The following is a 17922-nucleotide window of genomic DNA, read 5'->3' on the forward strand; positions in this document are numbered from 1 at the left end:
AGAACTAATGAATTAAAACCTGTGCTTTTTGCTATCTGAATATTTATTAAATGTTTTGATTATAGACATAATTTGAGGTAAATAATACTGATGGTGATGGTAATAAATGATGTAATTAGTGACATTTTATATCCTTTAATGTCATTTAAAAATCACCGGTGTAACTATTGGCATAGAATGTTTAGTTAATTACATGTTAATTACTTTTATTCCATTATCGTGACAGACAAGTGAAAGCATCAACAACATAATTAAAATTACTTTGTTTTAAATAAAAATTGTGTTTTCTGAAAAACTCAGCCCTCTAGCGGCAACTAAAGAAATTAAAATATTTTCTTAAAAATTGCAACCATTTCTAACTTAGTCATTGTGTAATGTTTAAACTCTATTACAACTCTAGTATATGCATAGAATTAGTTATTTTTGTTTTGTAAAAAAGGTTAGAAAACATGTTTTTGTAAGAAAAATAAAACCCTAGCGCAAACTGAAGACATAAAAAGTATACAAAAAAATTTGGCACAATTACTTTTTATAGCATTATGCAACTTTTCCGCTCTATTACAATTTCAAATTAAAAAAAAGTTGTTTTTCGATACACCCTAATCTCAAATTAGCAGGCACATGTCACCCTATGTATTGGATTTTGTTAACTTTTATATGTTAAAGGGCTTAGGGGTTGTCTATAAAGTTCATACGCTTTTATTTTGACCCTTCCCTCCCCTCCCCACATTTTGATATATGCTTTTTTGAGTACCCTCTACCTCCCTAAAAGTACCTATGCTTTTAGTCTACCTACCCAACATTTGATGATATTTTTTTAAATTCAGTGTCTCCTTACTTTTATGATTTAGCCCCTGCCCCCCCCCCATCTTATAAATGCCATTTGTAGACCCCTCTCCCATACATACTTTAAGGGATCATCCATAAAGAATATACGCATACATTCTTTACAGACGATCCTTTATGAAAGTTAGAAAAACCTGAAAGTTTTAATATATAATTATTTATACTCAATATTAAGCATAAAATTTGTTGCTAATTATAACAATTTTAGCTATATTCTAATTTAAGTTGTAAATGCATATTCCTATTTTTGAGTATTTTTCAAATATTTTTGAAAAGTTAAGGAGCCTATAAATTTTTTATAATAAAATACAAGTTAATAAAAAACCAGTGTTTGAATAGAGTATTATATTGTAATGTTCTAAAAAAAAATTATACACTTGGTATGAGTTAAAAAAAAGTTAAAAGGTAATAAAAACTCTACTCTAAGCTGGCTATTTAAATGGTAAAACAATAGACATTAGAAAGCTACAATATTTAAACCATTATGCTAAAAAGTCTGAAATTGCAAATTTAATGTATTTACATGGTTCACATTATAATTTACATGTTCCATATTTATCTAAGGTGGTGCTCCACAATTATTTTTAAAACTTGTTGAGTTAAAATGAAATATCCCTTCATATATTTGTTTTATTTGTTGTTTGACTAAAAAAAAAATGTTTTAAGAAAATAGGAGACATTTAGATCCAAAATATTTACTGTGTAATGCCAAAAAATAAAACAATAATTTTTTGTCTTTTTCAAAATAGTATTTGTTCTTGGTTATGACTTTTTGCAGAATAGTAAAAATAATTGTTAAATTGAGTATTTTATAAGTATGCATGATAATAAGCACTCCTGTTGCTTGCATATGCAAGGAAATAAGCACTCCTGTTGCTTGCATATCAAAGAAATCGATCTTACCATTACTTGCACATGAAAGAAAATAAGTACTCCCATTGCTTGCATATGCAAGAATATAAGGACCTATGTTTCATACATATGCATGACTATAAAAACTGCCATTTCATGCAATTCTTGTGTATGATTGAGTATAAAAATGTCACGCAGCTCATATAAACACTACAACAAACACTACTGAGTATAAAGCTGACCTACAAACATTCAAGGCCTTTTTCTCTGTGCAAAAATGTTAATCAGGTACAGCCAATATGCTAACAAATTGTTGGCATATTGATTGTATCTGCAGATTACACATTGTAATGGTCTGAAAAGCGCTGTGTTCTAATATCTTTTTTATATGTGTGTGTTTATTGGTGTTGTTTTACACTTTCAAAAAAATGCTCTATAAACTAAATCAGAGCTATAAAATATATTTACTGAATATAAAAATATTTGATTTTTACTACAATTAGCTTTATGTGTCTCGCAATCATAACGGCACTCCTTTGAGACAGCAGGCTATTAGATAGTAAATGTATGTACTGAAGTCCCCAGTAGCAGGCTATTTCAGTGTGACATCACAGAGTTTTATATATATATAAAACATTCATTTATTGTTTTATATATATATGTGTGTGTGTGTGTGTGTGTGTGTGTGCGTGTGTGCGTGTGTGCGTGCGTGCGTGCGTGTGTGTGTGTGTGTGTGTGTGTGTGTGTGTGTGTGTGTGTATCAAAAATAATATGAAAACCTATCATTTTGATATTTATTATTTAAAACAAACATTTTAAAATTAATTGTAGAGCAAAAAAAATTTTACTCAAACCTAAAAATGCAAAAAATAATAGAGATCATGTTTTTAATAGGGGTTGATCAGAAAACTAAATAAATTTTTAAATATTTCAGAGAAATTTTAATTCTGTGAATTGATTTCTACATATAAAATTATTTTTGTGCATATTCATTATGATTAGATGATGAAATGGATGATCATTAATAAAAACAGTCTAAACCAGTTCAAAACAAATATACTTTAAAAAAAATCAAGGATAACTTTCCCTCGCCTTTGATCATAAAATAATATAAGTATACTTGAATCAACAAAATTATTTGAATAAAAAATATCTTTCTTTTATATGATCCTATTTTACATGTGTTTTTTAAAAAAAAATCAGCAAAATATGATCCCATTTTACGTTTTTTTTTTTAAAAAAAACATGAAAAATGGGATCATATAAAAGAAAGATATTTTTTATTCAAATAATTTTGTTGATTCAAGTATACTTATATTATTCTATGATCAAAGGCGAGGGAAAGTTATCCTTGATTTTTTTAAAAGTATATTTAAATCTTTTTACATGATACTATTTTTCTATTCGATTGTTTTACCTGAACAAAAATTTCTATTTACTTCATAATTTAACAGCAAAAACTACTTATTTTTTATACAGCCCTTTTCAGCCTTTTTTATACAATCCAGGTTGACATATGGCAATGTCAACACGAAAGGTGATCTATCTTTGGTTTACATTACAATTGTTGACCTGAATCTCTACAAGTATCTGCATGCAAAAATAAATAAAAATCAAGTATAGCGAAGTCATTAAAATTTATTCAAAAGTTAATAAAACTTTTCAAATCTCTGTAGTGCTAAGAGTGGCACTTTTGTGCTGACCAGAAATCCTTCGGATTTTGAGGGCTGCTTATGTGACTGTAAAGTTAGATTAGAATTGGTTTTTTAAATTGTTAAGTTAGTAATCAAATTAGCATCTAAAATTATTTATAATTATAAAATTATATAAAGTTATAAATAATAAAGAAATATATCCAATAAAAATTTTTTATTAAGAAAGTCAATGTTACACAAACATACAATATCAATTTTAAACTCATAAATTAATTTATAAATCTTTTATTTTATCCTTATCTAAACAAATTTTTTATATAAATATGACGACCACAAATAAGAAAAGTTTTCTTTAAAACCTCAGAACACAACACAATTTCTTAACTTAGCAGAAGTTTATTATTCTAACTTTCATAGCACTATTTCTATTTTCATACTAAAATTTAAAGTGTGCAAAATATATTAGGACAGTGTGGACCTAAACCAGCAAATGTAAATGTTCATAAATAGGTATAGCTGCAAGATGGCATAATAATTAGACACTAGATAATCAGTATCGTATAAGTCGATACCGAGAAGAATGGTCTCGTATCGCGTGGTATCGCTTATATACTAATGTCGATACAATCAGTATCGGTTCGATATCACTCGATACCGAGAAGGAAGGTCTTGTATCGTATGGTATCGCTTATGTATCAATGTCGATACTATCAGTATTGCTTCGATACCAAGCGATACCGATAATAAAAAGAATCATAAAGTATCGCATGGTCTCGAATCAAGACTCTCAATAAAACAAAAAATTAAAATGTAACTTATTGAATTTTTTATTAACAAAATACAAGTACAGTTGCTTTTTAGAGATTTAGTTATTGTTTTTTAATAATCTACAATACTTTGGCTATTGTCCATTCGTTGTTTTTTTCTTTGCCGTACTTTCGTTGGTATTTTAAGATTTTCTTCTATTAATATTGGCAAAGATAAGTCTGATTCATGTCCTATATCACTATCATTCTTGTTCGATTGGCCATTTTTTAATGTAACTTTCAAGAGCGGAATAGTTCTGCATTATAAATACAAGCTTATCTGCCTTGTCACTATCGAGATTGTATCTACGATCAGTGATGACAAGGCCAGAAGCAGAAAATGCTCTTTCAGATGATGCAGAGGTTGGTGGAGTTGCCAACCAAGATCTTGCAACACCCGAAAGGATAGGAAGTTCCGCTGCATGCTGCTTCCACCATGCTAAGGTATCAGTTTTTTCTGCATTTTTGGATCTTATTGTTTTTTGGTATTTTTCCATTTCAAGTTTAATAGGAGGGTTTTCGTGTATATGATGTGAATTAGTATCTTCCTTATACTTTGCTAAAATAATATTGTACTCATTTTCCTCCCAACCTTGTGCATTATTAGGAACGGAATCGTTACTACTGTTGTTATTACTGGAGCTTGAGACAGACAACGAAGAATTCTCAAAGTATTCTTTGGTTGTGGGATGGTTTTCAACCAGTTTTTGAATATTTTTATTGCCAACATCAAGAAGATGTCTACGAAAAAATGGATGAAGGTAATGTCCTAGTGCAAATGCGAATAATTTACGGCCTTTGTCTGGGAATCTCTTATTTAGTTCTGATAATAAATCCTCCAAAAATTTTTCTACTAATTTGTTGTTTCCATGAGTAACATAATTATTTTTTTCTTTCTCGATGAAGTTGATGAGTGCTGTTACTTTCCACAGATGTCAATTCGGATCTCTGTGTCAGAAGATAAAAAAACTGATAATTCTTTGACAGATTTAAGCACTGGAACAATAGCTTCAAAGAGTAAGAACTGTTCATCCTTAGGTATGGTTTTCTTCCAATCATCACCTTCTGTATCGCGTAAGTATATGGGTGGAACCTTCAGTCGAAGCATGACGTGCAGCATATCGTAATGGCTGTTCCATCTTGTGGTTACTGTGGAGGGTATTTTGAGATAACTCACATCTAACCTAGAACAAGCATCTTTCAACGAAGCACTGAAGGCTGTAGATTTATGAAGTCTGGTAGTAAGTGAGCTGGCTTTAAGAAAAGCATCTTTCATTTCCGGGGTACCCTCAACTGTTTTTTGAAGTGCTGTGTTGAGTTTGTGATCACTGCATGTAACAGAACCTTCTTCTTTAGTTATTAAAGACACACTGTTGTTTAGAGCACATGCCATATTTGATGCCTGATCAGTAACACACAGTTTATTGGGTACTTTTTTTAATGATTCAGGGTATGAGATTGTGTTATCAAGTGCTTTTGCAATGTTGATACCAGTGTGTCGCTCTTTGAATAGACACACTTCTAATGTAAATTTCTTTAGGGCAAAGTCTGGCGAGATATAATGTAATGTCACGGACATGTATGAATCATTTGCCCTTGATGTCCAGTGTTCGGTGGTTATGGCAACCTGATTAAGATCTATAAGCTCTTTTTCCATAACTTCATGCATTACTACCTTCAGTGTATGGTAAAGCTGAGGGAGTTTATTTTTGAGAAAGTCTTTCGATGTTTTATTGTGGCATTTGGTAATATTTTGTTCATAAACCTCTTCAAATTTTCAGAATCAGCAAAACTGAACGGCAAGCACTCAGTAGCAATCAAAGTAATGATGTCATGATCAACACTAATTGACGCCGATCTTGAAGTGGCCACTTTTTTGTAATCGCTTTCTTTGGGAGAGTGAGAGTTTTGAAGCCTACATCTTTTGCGGATCCAGAAGCACCTGCCTCGATTACGTTTAGTTCTTCATCTAGTTGTGATCTCCGCTTGTCTTCTTTTTTTTGAAGTTCAATGAATAACTTCCCATGTTGTGTTTGATTATGCTTTCGCAAGCCAGTAGTATTTGCTTGCTTTGTTGCAAGCTTATTTCCACAAGTTTTACACAGAGCAGATTCTCCTGAAAATGTAAAATACAGTTTAATAACAAGTAAAATGATTTTACTTTTTTATTATTATTTTATTTTATTTTTATTAAAAACAACAGAGTCGGGATGCTTTGATTTGAAACAACAGAGTCGGGATGCACTTGGGGCCTGAGGCAAAATAAGTTTTGGGGCATTTACTGTAAATTTTACCTCTAAAAAATGTCAAAAGAGTTAAATAATTTCAAAAATATTATTACCAAAAAAAGACCCTTTGATAGGTGTGAACTTAATTTTTTTTTTTTTTACAATTAGTTACTAGGTATCTTTATATGAAACAAGAACAAATTCAGAGTGGGCCGGCATACAACCTGGCCATCAATTTAGCACACTGTGCTTTGCGATTTATGAATTATTGCTCCACCAATTAAATAAATTTTTTTTCAAATCTTAATAGTTAATCAACAATAATAGTTATAATGTAAAAAAGTAAAAAAAACCTGCATTTTTAGTTAAAAAAAATTAAAAAATCTTAAATTCTCATGAAAGACTTGAACCCAGAACTCTGCACGTACATGCCGTAACTTTATCCGCTTGGGCATGCAGACTTACGAGAATGCAAGTTAAGTTATTATATCTAACAATAATTCTGCCGGTAATTAATTTTAGAATTATTTCCCGAAATTGCCGGCAATTACCTTTTGAGATGAAGTATAAAAGTACTTAGTAAGTAGTGCTTACCTATATTTTTCTTGAAATAATCCCAGATTAAAGATGTTGTAAATGGCATAACGAGTGAAGATTAGTTTTCTTTAATAACTAAAGTATACTTATGTTTAATTGTTTAAAACTAAAGTTTAGTTGTTGAATGTTGAACACAGAACAAAGCGAGAGTTACAATACCACGAGAGATTTGATTAAAGTAACTATACCAGAAAAGAAATTAAAATATGAATGCGATATTACACAATTAATTAAATTAAAGTAACTGTAGTGACTATTACGAAATCAATTCCCTTTGAACAATCATTTCTAATAATCGAGACTTGAGACTGATTATCTAGTGTCTAATAATAATAAGTGTTTGAGAATGGTCTTATTGGAAATATTTTACACAGTTTTGGTTCTTTATTTGCCAAACATCAAAAAAAAAAAATAATCAAATGAAAGGGGAACAGCTTTTTAAATAGTTTTTTTTTTATTCAATGTTTATGTTTTTACATAAATGTGTTTTGTTTTTAGTAATACTAAAAAAATATAAAAATTATTTTTGTAAACTTTTGTAATTTTTTTATAATCAATAAATTTTTTAAATTTATTTTTAACTATTTCAATCAGGAAACTGTCAAATTTGTGAAGATAAAGCAACTGGCAAACACTATGGTGCATTAAGCTGTGATGGTTGCAAAGGCTTTTTTCGTAGAAGTATTCGCAAAAATCAAAAATATTCTTGTAGATTTTCGAAAGATTGCAATATTGTTCGTGATAATAGAAACCAATGTCGATATTGTAGACTTAAAAAGTGCTTTTTTGTAGGAATGAAGAAAGAAGGTTAGATACCAAATAGTTGTTAAATTTATTTTATTCAGTTTTCAAATATTATTAAATTATTGTATGATAACAATGTTGTTATAAATGTTATTAGTAACTAATTGCTGTGAATTATTGGCATCATACTAAAAAAAATATAATATTTATAATTTTTAAAAAATGGTATTATTTTGATTGCAATTTTCAAACCACCAAAATGGCGGTTATAAATTCATAACTTTGTGCACATCAGTTTTTTTCAATAAAGTTCTGGCTATTTTTAAAAAAATTTAGTACTTTTTTGTTAATTAAAGAGTATTTATTTGTAAAATAAAACAACTAAATTGTTGATCTAAAAGTGATGACTTTTTGTCAAGACAGTTGTGTCAGCAGTTAATGTCAGCAGTTGTGTCAACAGTTAAGGTTGTAAAAGTAAGTCTATTAGAATGATTGTTAATGTAGATAAGGAGCATCACAGAACCAAATATGGAACCTTTTGGTCTCCAGAAGTTACTGGAAATTAAAATGAGTGTTGTCCATCAAAAGTAACATGAGTACTGTGGTTAGAAATAGAATGATTAAATCATTTTAAATTTCTCTATTAATCCCATATGAAGCAAGTTTATGGAGAAGACCAGCTTACCAAACTTCATTATTAAAAAAGTCTTAAATATATTAAGTCAAAAGACATTAGCTCAAGTACCATCATACAAAAAATCACAAAAAGAATCCCAGTAGGCTTTTACATAGTAGTAAGAAGTGTGATGATAGGAAGAATCTGATGAAGAAGAAATATAAGATTAAAGTTCTAGTGGAATCATCTAGTGGTATAATCTAAACCACCTAAAAGAGAACAAGGAGAAGGAGAAACTTGAATTTATAGCAAAGACTTTTTTATTTGGCCACAACATTTCACATCAAAATCTCTAACAAGGATACTGTTAGATATCTTGATATTTTGTGAGGCTAATTCAATCAACAAATGTTGATCGAATTAGCCTCACAAAGAGATAGTATAAAGTTTAAGAAGTTTGACTCTTCTCAGGAGATAATAGAAAGATTTGCATAGCCATTTCCAAGGAGGTACAAGCAAAAACCCAGTAGTAGAGTTAGTAAGATCCAGCATTCATCATCCTAGACAGGAAACAAGGTTAGCATTTATGTTAGTCTGTTAGCTGAAGAAAGTGCAAAGCTGATCATCAGAAATTTTCTTCTTACCATTTAAGTTTTAACCCAAGAGACCTTTTACAAGACAGTTGTCAAATGCAGTTAACATCTGTCCATGATGAGCTTTTTTTTTTTAACCCATCTATAATCTTTAAATATCTATGTATTTAAATCAAGGTTTTATAATAAACTTTCCAACATTTACCTAAAATATTTTCTAATCATTAAAATTAGACTTATGAAACTTGGGTTTAGTCTAATAACTGTAGTTAAAAAAAATTAAGTTTTTAAAAAGTAGTTGATTAATTTATTGTATGTGCAAATAAATGTCTGAAAGTATGTCCCCTCTTAGGGATAGGCCAGAAGACATTTCATATGCAAGTTGAAGTAGAATGAACAATAAAACTGTCCAAATCAGATGTTTTGAAAAGCAGTTCTTATAAAATATTGAAACAAAGCTTTATGCTAAACTTTCTTGACATTATTTTGATTGAACAAAAAATTTGATCAATTAAATCAAGCAGTAATGGAATTAATGCAAATTCTTTTGAGACTTTGGCTGTTAAGAATTTTATAAATTTGTATTTAAATTTACTAATAAAAGTTATAAACTTCTCCATCTATTCTTTCATGTTAGATAAATGACTTAAAATTATATTTAAAAGTACAGTTCTACTTTTGGAAATGTCAAAATGTAAATGTTCAATTACCTTAAATTATTGGAAAGCTGCAAATATTAGCTATTGTTTAGTTTTAACAGTTAGTTAAACAATTCTAACAGAATGGATGCTAAAAACACATTTCTTATCTTTTGTAAATCTTGAAGATATTGGTGCGGATTTCTCAAAAATAAAAGAGGTTTGTATTTATTAAAGAGATCCCAAAGTGCCAAGACATGTTGTGTTTATTTTAAAGAGAATGATAAAAAAATTTTTTTTTTAAGTAGAACAAAATAATGTATACCAACAAAAACAAACTTTGTTGTTTTACTGGAAGCTCACCGTCTCCACAGTAGCAATTCTCTCGGAGTCTTGAAAATGTATGCCGCAATCTACAGACTTTATAATTTATTCAAGCGCGTTTAATTCTAGAGAGTTTTAGTAAATGATGTCATTGTAAAATTCTTATTTTTTGAATCAATATTATTTGTTGTTTTATTTGTTTTTTGAAATAGCGTTTATTATCAATCGTATGACTTTCCTATAAATTTTATAGTAAGCTTAACATAAGAATATTTTTTTATAGAGCGCGAGAACCAAAAAAAATTAAGATTTTTATATTACACTCTTGAATAAAATAAATATATCAAAAAGTCTGAATCTTTTTTCTTTTTATGTAAATAATGGGAACTTTTTTTTAGTTTATCTAAGGTGTTTATTGCTATGACATTTTTGTTCTCCTATCGATTGACATTTAAAAAAATTTTTAATTAATAAATATTTTTGGTAAACAACATCATTTATTAGAGATAATAGCCGAATTCTTTAATTTATAGTTAGAAAATATTATTCAATATTAGTCAATTTAGTGGAAACTTATAAATTTTGATGATTTGCATTTAAATATTAAGGTACTTTTGTATTTTGCATTTGGATTTTGATAACTAAACAATTAAAATGTCGGCAACTCCATACCAATTCGAACCTCTTTAAAAAAGGATAAGAAAAACCTTTATGGATAAAAGAAACAAAACAGTTGAAAATCGTATCAGCTATGAAAATTTGAATTTTGATATTGCTAAAATGTCAAAGTTAAGCCGTTTAAGTATTGGCACTGAACAATGGTGTAAATATGGATATTGTAAAACTTGAAAAAGAATGTCTTTGTTGCGTTGAAAAAAAAGGAAATAAATATCACCTCAGGTATTACAGATTAAGTAACATTCTTTCAAATATAAACTGATGTACGCAGTATTAATAATAGTAATAATAACAAACATTAACTTTTTTGTACATAATGGCTATGTAAAGTTAAAATTTTTTTTTTTTTAAAGATCAACAATGCATAATAACGCATAAAACAGACAGCTTCTTATTAATTAAAGCAATAAATAATGTTTTATGGCAATAATTCAAGACAGATGGCGATTAAAATTGTTATTGTGTTGAAGCTCGCGTTAAAATCATATTTAATATTTTCTAATTTATATGTCGTAATTGCCAAGTATTTTACATTTCTCTTATCAAAAAACTAGCAAAATTGACAATGAAAGGTTTTTTGTTAAACGATTTATATTTTAAAATTGACTCGATAATACTACACTTTTTTTGCAATTTTTAACAGTAATTTTTTAACTTTATAAATAAAATAAAATGAGCAATACATGTTTTATAGAATAAATTTTATTAAATATATCTCGCTTGATTAAATAAGTATTTTAAGAATATATGTAACCTGATGAAAAGTTAAGCAAATAAGGGTTCAACCATAATGTACGTACGCCTGAATTTTGACCCTTCTTCCCGCCCTCATTCCACATTTTGTTATAGGTTTTTTGAGTACCCTCCATCTCCCTAAAACTATCTACGCTCTTAACCTACCTACCCAACATTTTATGAAATTTATTTTACATTATTGTCTCCGTACTTTTATGATTGACCCCCTGCCCTTCATCTTATATACGCTCTTTACAGACCCCCTCTCCTCACCCAAGCATACATACTTTATGAACAATTCTTAAATGCTGTTAATTAAACTTTTACAAGGTTAAAAAATACAAAATAATTTTTTTAACAGAACCTTTATACAGATAATAATAATTTAATAGCAATAAATATAACACAAAATTAATTTACAGCAATAAACAAGCTTAAAATGTCTCCAATATTTTATTATTATTTTTAATGCAAACTTCGTAAAAATAACACAAAAAAAATAATTTTAAAATAACTAAAAAAATTCTATAGTAATTTATGATTATTAAAAAAACTTTTTTATAATGATAAGTAACTAAACAAATTCTTTAATAATCTATAATGGAAAAAAAAATCTATAATTTGCTAACGAAAAATTTTTTAAAGATTTCTTATTGAAATTCTACAATGATATCATTTAATAAAACTCTTTGGAATTAAACGCGGTTGAATAAATTATAAAGTCTGTAGATTGTGGCGTATATTTTAAAGATTCCAAGATAATTGCTACTGTGGAGATGGCTTCAAGTAAAACAACAAAATTTGTTTTTGTTGGTATACATTTATTATTTTAATTTACTTAAAAAAATTCTGCCCAAATATTTTTTTATCATTCTCTTTAAAATAAATACAACTTTAAGATGGTAATGGTAAGAACATTGAAAACTTACATAAAATTTTTTTATATGCTGTGTTTAATCAATTAAAATCTGAAAATCAGACTTAATCAACAATCAGTAAAAGACTGCATTGAAAATTGAATTGTTAAGGATACCTATGGATACCTATAGTTGTTTGCAAACCGTAAATAGTTTGCCCACTAGAATACTGGAAAAAAAATTATCCTGTTCATTTGCAGTTAGCTTGATCTGAACTAGCTGTGCAACCAGAAAGTTCTTCTGAATGAGTCAAGTCAATTGGTGGAAGTTTACTTAGTTATTCTCATAATTACCGAAACCTTGATTTGGACACACAAAAAAAAAACTTTTATAAAAGATAATAAACTTTTATAAAATTGTATTTCTTTTTCATTCAATTTATTTTAGTGATAGGATTACAATACAATATAAATAGGGACTTTAAAGCCTAAGAAAATTTTCAGTGGGAATAGCATTAAATGCAATTTAAAAAGTTGTTTTGTGACTTTATTGAAATAATGATTGGAAAGTAATCACAATATGCAAACAATGAAAAACTTTGATTTTCTTTTTTTATATATAAAACATAAAGGTTATATTTTTATTTTTGTTTTATTTTGTTAGCGTAAAAGTTTTCTGCTTCTTTGTCTTCTTTTATTATTTACATTCTTATTTATTTTTATTCGATTTTTACTTTTGTTTTTTGTTTTGTTTTGGTTTTGCTTTTATTTCTTTTTCTTTGAATTCAATATTTTTCTTATTTTTCAATAATTTTTTTTACTTTTCAGTTCAACAACCTCAAACTTCAGATTTTTTTTTAGTAAAATTTGGTTTATTACTATATATTAAGGTTATTGCCCAATCTTGATGTATTATAGCTTCATTTACTGTTCCTAAAATCAATACAGCAGTCTAGATAATTCTTAACTACAGATAAGTCTAACATACTCATGAATTTTTTACAATACTATTACATGTCTTTAATTGTAATAACAATCAATCATTTTGATCCTGCTACCTGAAATTAAGCTTGCTTTTCAGTTTTAAAAGGTTGCCATAACCAGTTCATGTACATTTTTTTTTAATTTTTTCCCAGACACTTTATGCATCTTGTTAAGTATGATAATAATGTTCTTTAAATTCAATTATATATCTCCTCAATTATATATCTCTTCAGTTATATATCTCCTCAATAATCCTAAAAATTGTAATTCATCATATTTAGTCATTACTGGCCACACAATTGGCTCCAAATAATTGTAGCCCTGGCTTTAGTCCTGATTGTGTTATTGTTTCTGTGGCTTAAGTTATTCTCTCCTAGATAATTATACATTTTGCAGTCAAGACAAAACATCATTATTTTGAAAACAAAAAACTTTTTACGTTCTTTATAATGCGTAAAATAAGAGTTGTGTTTTTTTATTTTATTTTTGTATGCAAAATACCACTTAAATAATATGAACATAATACAAACATGCACATTTAATAATTTGAATTCTGTTAATTATAAACAGTCATAGAGTTTGTTAGTTTATATTTGAGTAGTGAAAATGACATAAAAATAATTCTAAAATTATCTAACTTGTTCATTCTAGGTTTAATTTCAAAAATCATTCTTATAATTTGTTGCTCTCTTGCTAGGATTTATTCCAGTGTGGTTTTTAAAATACTTGAAATAAAACAATACAGTATAACATTTGAAAATCATTAAAACCTAATCATTTGTTTAAATCATTTCTCCATAATTTTGTTTATTAAAACTTGTATCCAAGTATCAAAAAGTCAGTGCAAATGCTAAAAGCCAATATAAAGAACCATAAGGATTAGGCGACTTGCCTAGTCTGCTAAAATTAAGGCATTTTACACACGCATATGCTTACTTCTGCAGAATTATAGTGGCACTGTCATAATATATTCTGGATATTTTGATCTTAGAATGCTTCTTTAGTTCAGACAATATTTCAGACTAAAAAAAAAAGCGAAAGCAGAATAGTATTGAAAAAAGTTGCTCGAAAAATTAATATTGAAATTTTTTTGATCGAAATGTTTTTTTGGGAATAATATCAAAAATTGATTTTAAGGAATTAATTCAAAAAAAAAAAAAAAATAGACATATATGTGTTCAAGTAATGTAAAAAATATATAAATTTGGATTGTAATATATATATTACCGAAATTCCCAACAATATTGATGAGTTTCATATCTGATGCCAGAGAATATTTGCATTCATGCAAAAAATCATGGAATCAATTCCAACGAAGGTACAGTAGTAGTTTTGCCCTCTGAAATCCATGACAAAGCTGAGAAACTCTGTAAGGTCTTTAATATAAGCAAGGTCTCTTGAAACTGCCTTTGTAAGCCTATTGTTTATCTTCTCTTCAGCTTGAATTGTCTTAACAGCATAAAAATCTGAAAGAATCTTGCTCCTCTTGTCTAGTTTTGCCTCCATGAATGATTTAAATTTAATACCGCATTTTCGAAGCCTCCGCAACATCTGCTTATTCATATACTGACTAAGTCCTAGTTTGTTTATTAGAGGCTGGATCTCTTCAAATTTTACTTTCTTTTTTTGTTCAATTTGTTTGCCAAGTATTACAGGAATTAATGCTCCTCCTATAATAAAATTTAATAACTGCTCTTACATATGAAAAAGAGCTGATACTAAAAATATGAAAATTGTTATTTCACATGTTATTTATATTATATTAGATAGAAAACCTAACCTGTTGAAATACTGATCTCTTCTCCAAGGTTTGTCTGTGAAGATGTATAGATGTTTTTGAACAGAGTTGAAGTAACTTGCTGTTGTACCTTTGATGATCTGCTACTTAGGTGGCTTGAAAAATTTACCTTCTCCTGCCCAGGAGAACATTTGTGGGGTAAACCTTTACCAAGGTTACAAAACCAGTTAGGACATAAAATAAGAGGTTTTTCTGACTTTGACTTTTCAATTCTAGCTTTAGTTTTCTCTAGCACCCTATGATCAATGGATTATGCCATAGAACAGACTGTACACTGTATGACACAGTCCCTTCCAGACTTGAAAAGCATTAGGTCCGCTTGCTTCCAGTTTTCAGTAACATTTATTGAAATAGGATTATTGGAAGCCAGCTTGTACATGTATGATTTGCATGATGAACAAATTCCTTATAATAAAATTAAAGTTATGAATTCAAAAATAACATCTGTTTTTAACAAAGAACATTGTTGTGAGGGAGCTGTAAGACATGTTTTCTTTAAAAAAAATATTTCGTTCAATACATATTATATTGTCAAAAAAACTGTCAAAACACAATATTAAATTGATTACAATACTTAACCTATTGTATTTAAAGTTTTAATGTAAGTTTTACCTGTTGGATACTCAAACACGTCTTGAATAGTTGGGATTGATATGTTCTTTGATCAATTTCTCCCGTGTCAGGTTTATCGGTATACAATTTAAATCTTTCAGGTGGCAGCAAGCACAAACCATTCTCTGATTGTCCTCGTGACTTCTCTTATACTTATTCTTTTTAAAGAGTAGGCCTCTATAGAGTATAACCTTTTGGTTCTTTAAACTTGTTTTGTAGATTTTATTTTTTTATTTTTGCAGAATATCTATTTAAGGCATAAGTATATATCTCTATAAGTGTTTATAAGAAATACTATTTTATTGTAATCCATTAAAATATAGATATATAGATACATGTAAATAATAAAAACGAGAATGCATAAAAAATACTAAGACTGCAATAGCAGAATCATTATGTTAACATATATATATATATGTATATATATATATATATATATATATATATATATATATATATATATATATATATATATATATATATATATATATATATATATATATATATATATGACTAGTTATGCAATATAGCTACAAATATTGATATAGAATGGAAATCAGATCTAATTTTTTGGGTTTTAAACTAAAATGTTGTAGTCTTGTTATATTTAACAAAAAATAATAATAAACATTGTATCATCAACCATATCGTTGATTCAAATACTAAGTAAAGAAGTTAAACCATTAAAAATCTTAAAAAAATATTATAAAGTTTTGGCAAATTTTCAAACTGAATTTTCTCAAAAAGGGCCACACATTAAATTTTTTTAAAGTCAGATCCTTATAATGTATGATATTAGAGACCTAAATCCATTGAAACTTCCAGGGTTATATCATTTTATACCTAAAACCTATATTTGTGAACTGTGTCAATTAAAAAAAATTAAATCATAATCATTTTTTAAATTGACAATTCAATTTTTAATTATTTCGATGATAATCATTTTCTTCTAATTTCGATCTTATACTGCTTTTAGGATTTTCAATACAATTTTTTTTTTCACAATTTTTAATTTTATTCTCTAATTCGATATTAATCTGAAAGTCCCTTTTTGAATTAGTTCAGTTTGGCTGTTTTCGATACTGTTACTACTACTCAAAAAAAAAGTGAAAAAAATAGAAATATTGAGCTGTGGTTAGTAAGTGACCAGGGCCCTGGCCCTGGCTAAAAAGTGAGACTTTTTTCAAATCCGGTCCTGGCTAAATTATAAGATTTAGCAGGGGTTGATAGCCGGGGCTTGAAAAAAATTTATAATACTTTACTATTTATCAAATATAGGCATATATTTATATATTTTCAAACCCTAATTTACTTCCAACAAGATTGTAAGCAACCACTACTAAGTTATGAGTTTCTTTAAATTAGAGAATACTGAAGACTTGAAAAGTTGTTGGTTGTATATAAAAGAAAAAACATGAAGATGGCTAAGAGTTATAAGGTTTTTTTGATGTGCAAGGAAAAAAACTGGATTAATAAAAGTTTTTATAGCATGAAGGGGGCATACAGTAAAAATATGCAACTTGTTGAATAAGAAACAAGCAAGAATAAGTTTTGGTTTATCGTAATAGAGATGATAGCTTGATTGAACATTGACCATGATTGTACTTGTAGAACAAAGAAAGAAATGCAACCTTACAGTTTTTTTGTCTAACAAAAATTGCAGATTTTAAGTCCAGAATTTAAATCCATAAACCACAGCAAGCCTTAGGCTGATACAGAAGAGAGATCAGAATAAAAATCAGTTGCTTGTTCTAAGCAATCAAAAAGTGAAGATTTTTTTTCAAGACAAGAGTATAAAATTGAGTCGTCAACAAATAGAGCCACTTTAGATGTTAAATTTTCATGAAGATTGATATCGTAGATAAGAAACAAAACAGGGGCAAAGATTTAAGGGTTCCATAAGATATCTTGTGGTACCCTTAAAGTTACTTATATAAGTTACTTATTAATAAATAAGAGTGTAGGCCTTCAAGAATAACTTTATTACTGCAGTTAGTAAGAAATAGTTTAATAATCTCAAAACCTTTATGTAAAGAAACTAATAACAGAGTGAAGACTAATCTTAGGATAGTTAAAGAGGTCAAAGTGTTTTCTAAAGTTTTGAAAAATTGGAACCAATTATTTATCACTTTTTAAAAATTAAATATATAATTAATAAGATTAAATGTTAGACTTACTTTAGTTAATGACATGAATGTTGAAAACTAACCGAAAGTCTTTAGAACCTAACATCTTATATAAGATACAAGATTTAGTAAACTGAGAATAGCAGAGCTTAACATCAGATGGGACCTTTTTACATTGGCTTCTTTGAATAATAAAAGGACATTTGTTCTTAAGAGAGATCTTGTAAAAAAGAT

The 17922-nt window shown here is 28.0% G+C and overlaps 1 protein-coding gene across 2 annotated transcripts in view; it reads left to right on the plus strand.

Moving 5' to 3' along the window:
- Positions 1-17922, plus strand: part of LOC100197146 (hepatocyte nuclear factor 4-gamma) — a 42646-nt gene that overhangs the window by 6999 nt on the left and 17725 nt on the right. For both annotated transcript variants that reach the window (XM_065820371.1, XM_065820372.1), the window contains one exon: positions 7579-7791. In XM_065820371.1, the coding sequence (XP_065676443.1) occupies positions 7579-7791 (213 nt within the window). The remainder of the gene's footprint in view (positions 1-7578; positions 7792-17922) is intronic.

Source organism: Hydra vulgaris, chromosome 15 (assembly GCF_038396675.1).
Source record: "Hydra vulgaris chromosome 15, alternate assembly HydraT2T_AEP".
Lineage (NCBI taxonomy): Eukaryota > Metazoa > Cnidaria > Hydrozoa > Anthoathecata > Hydridae > Hydra > Hydra vulgaris.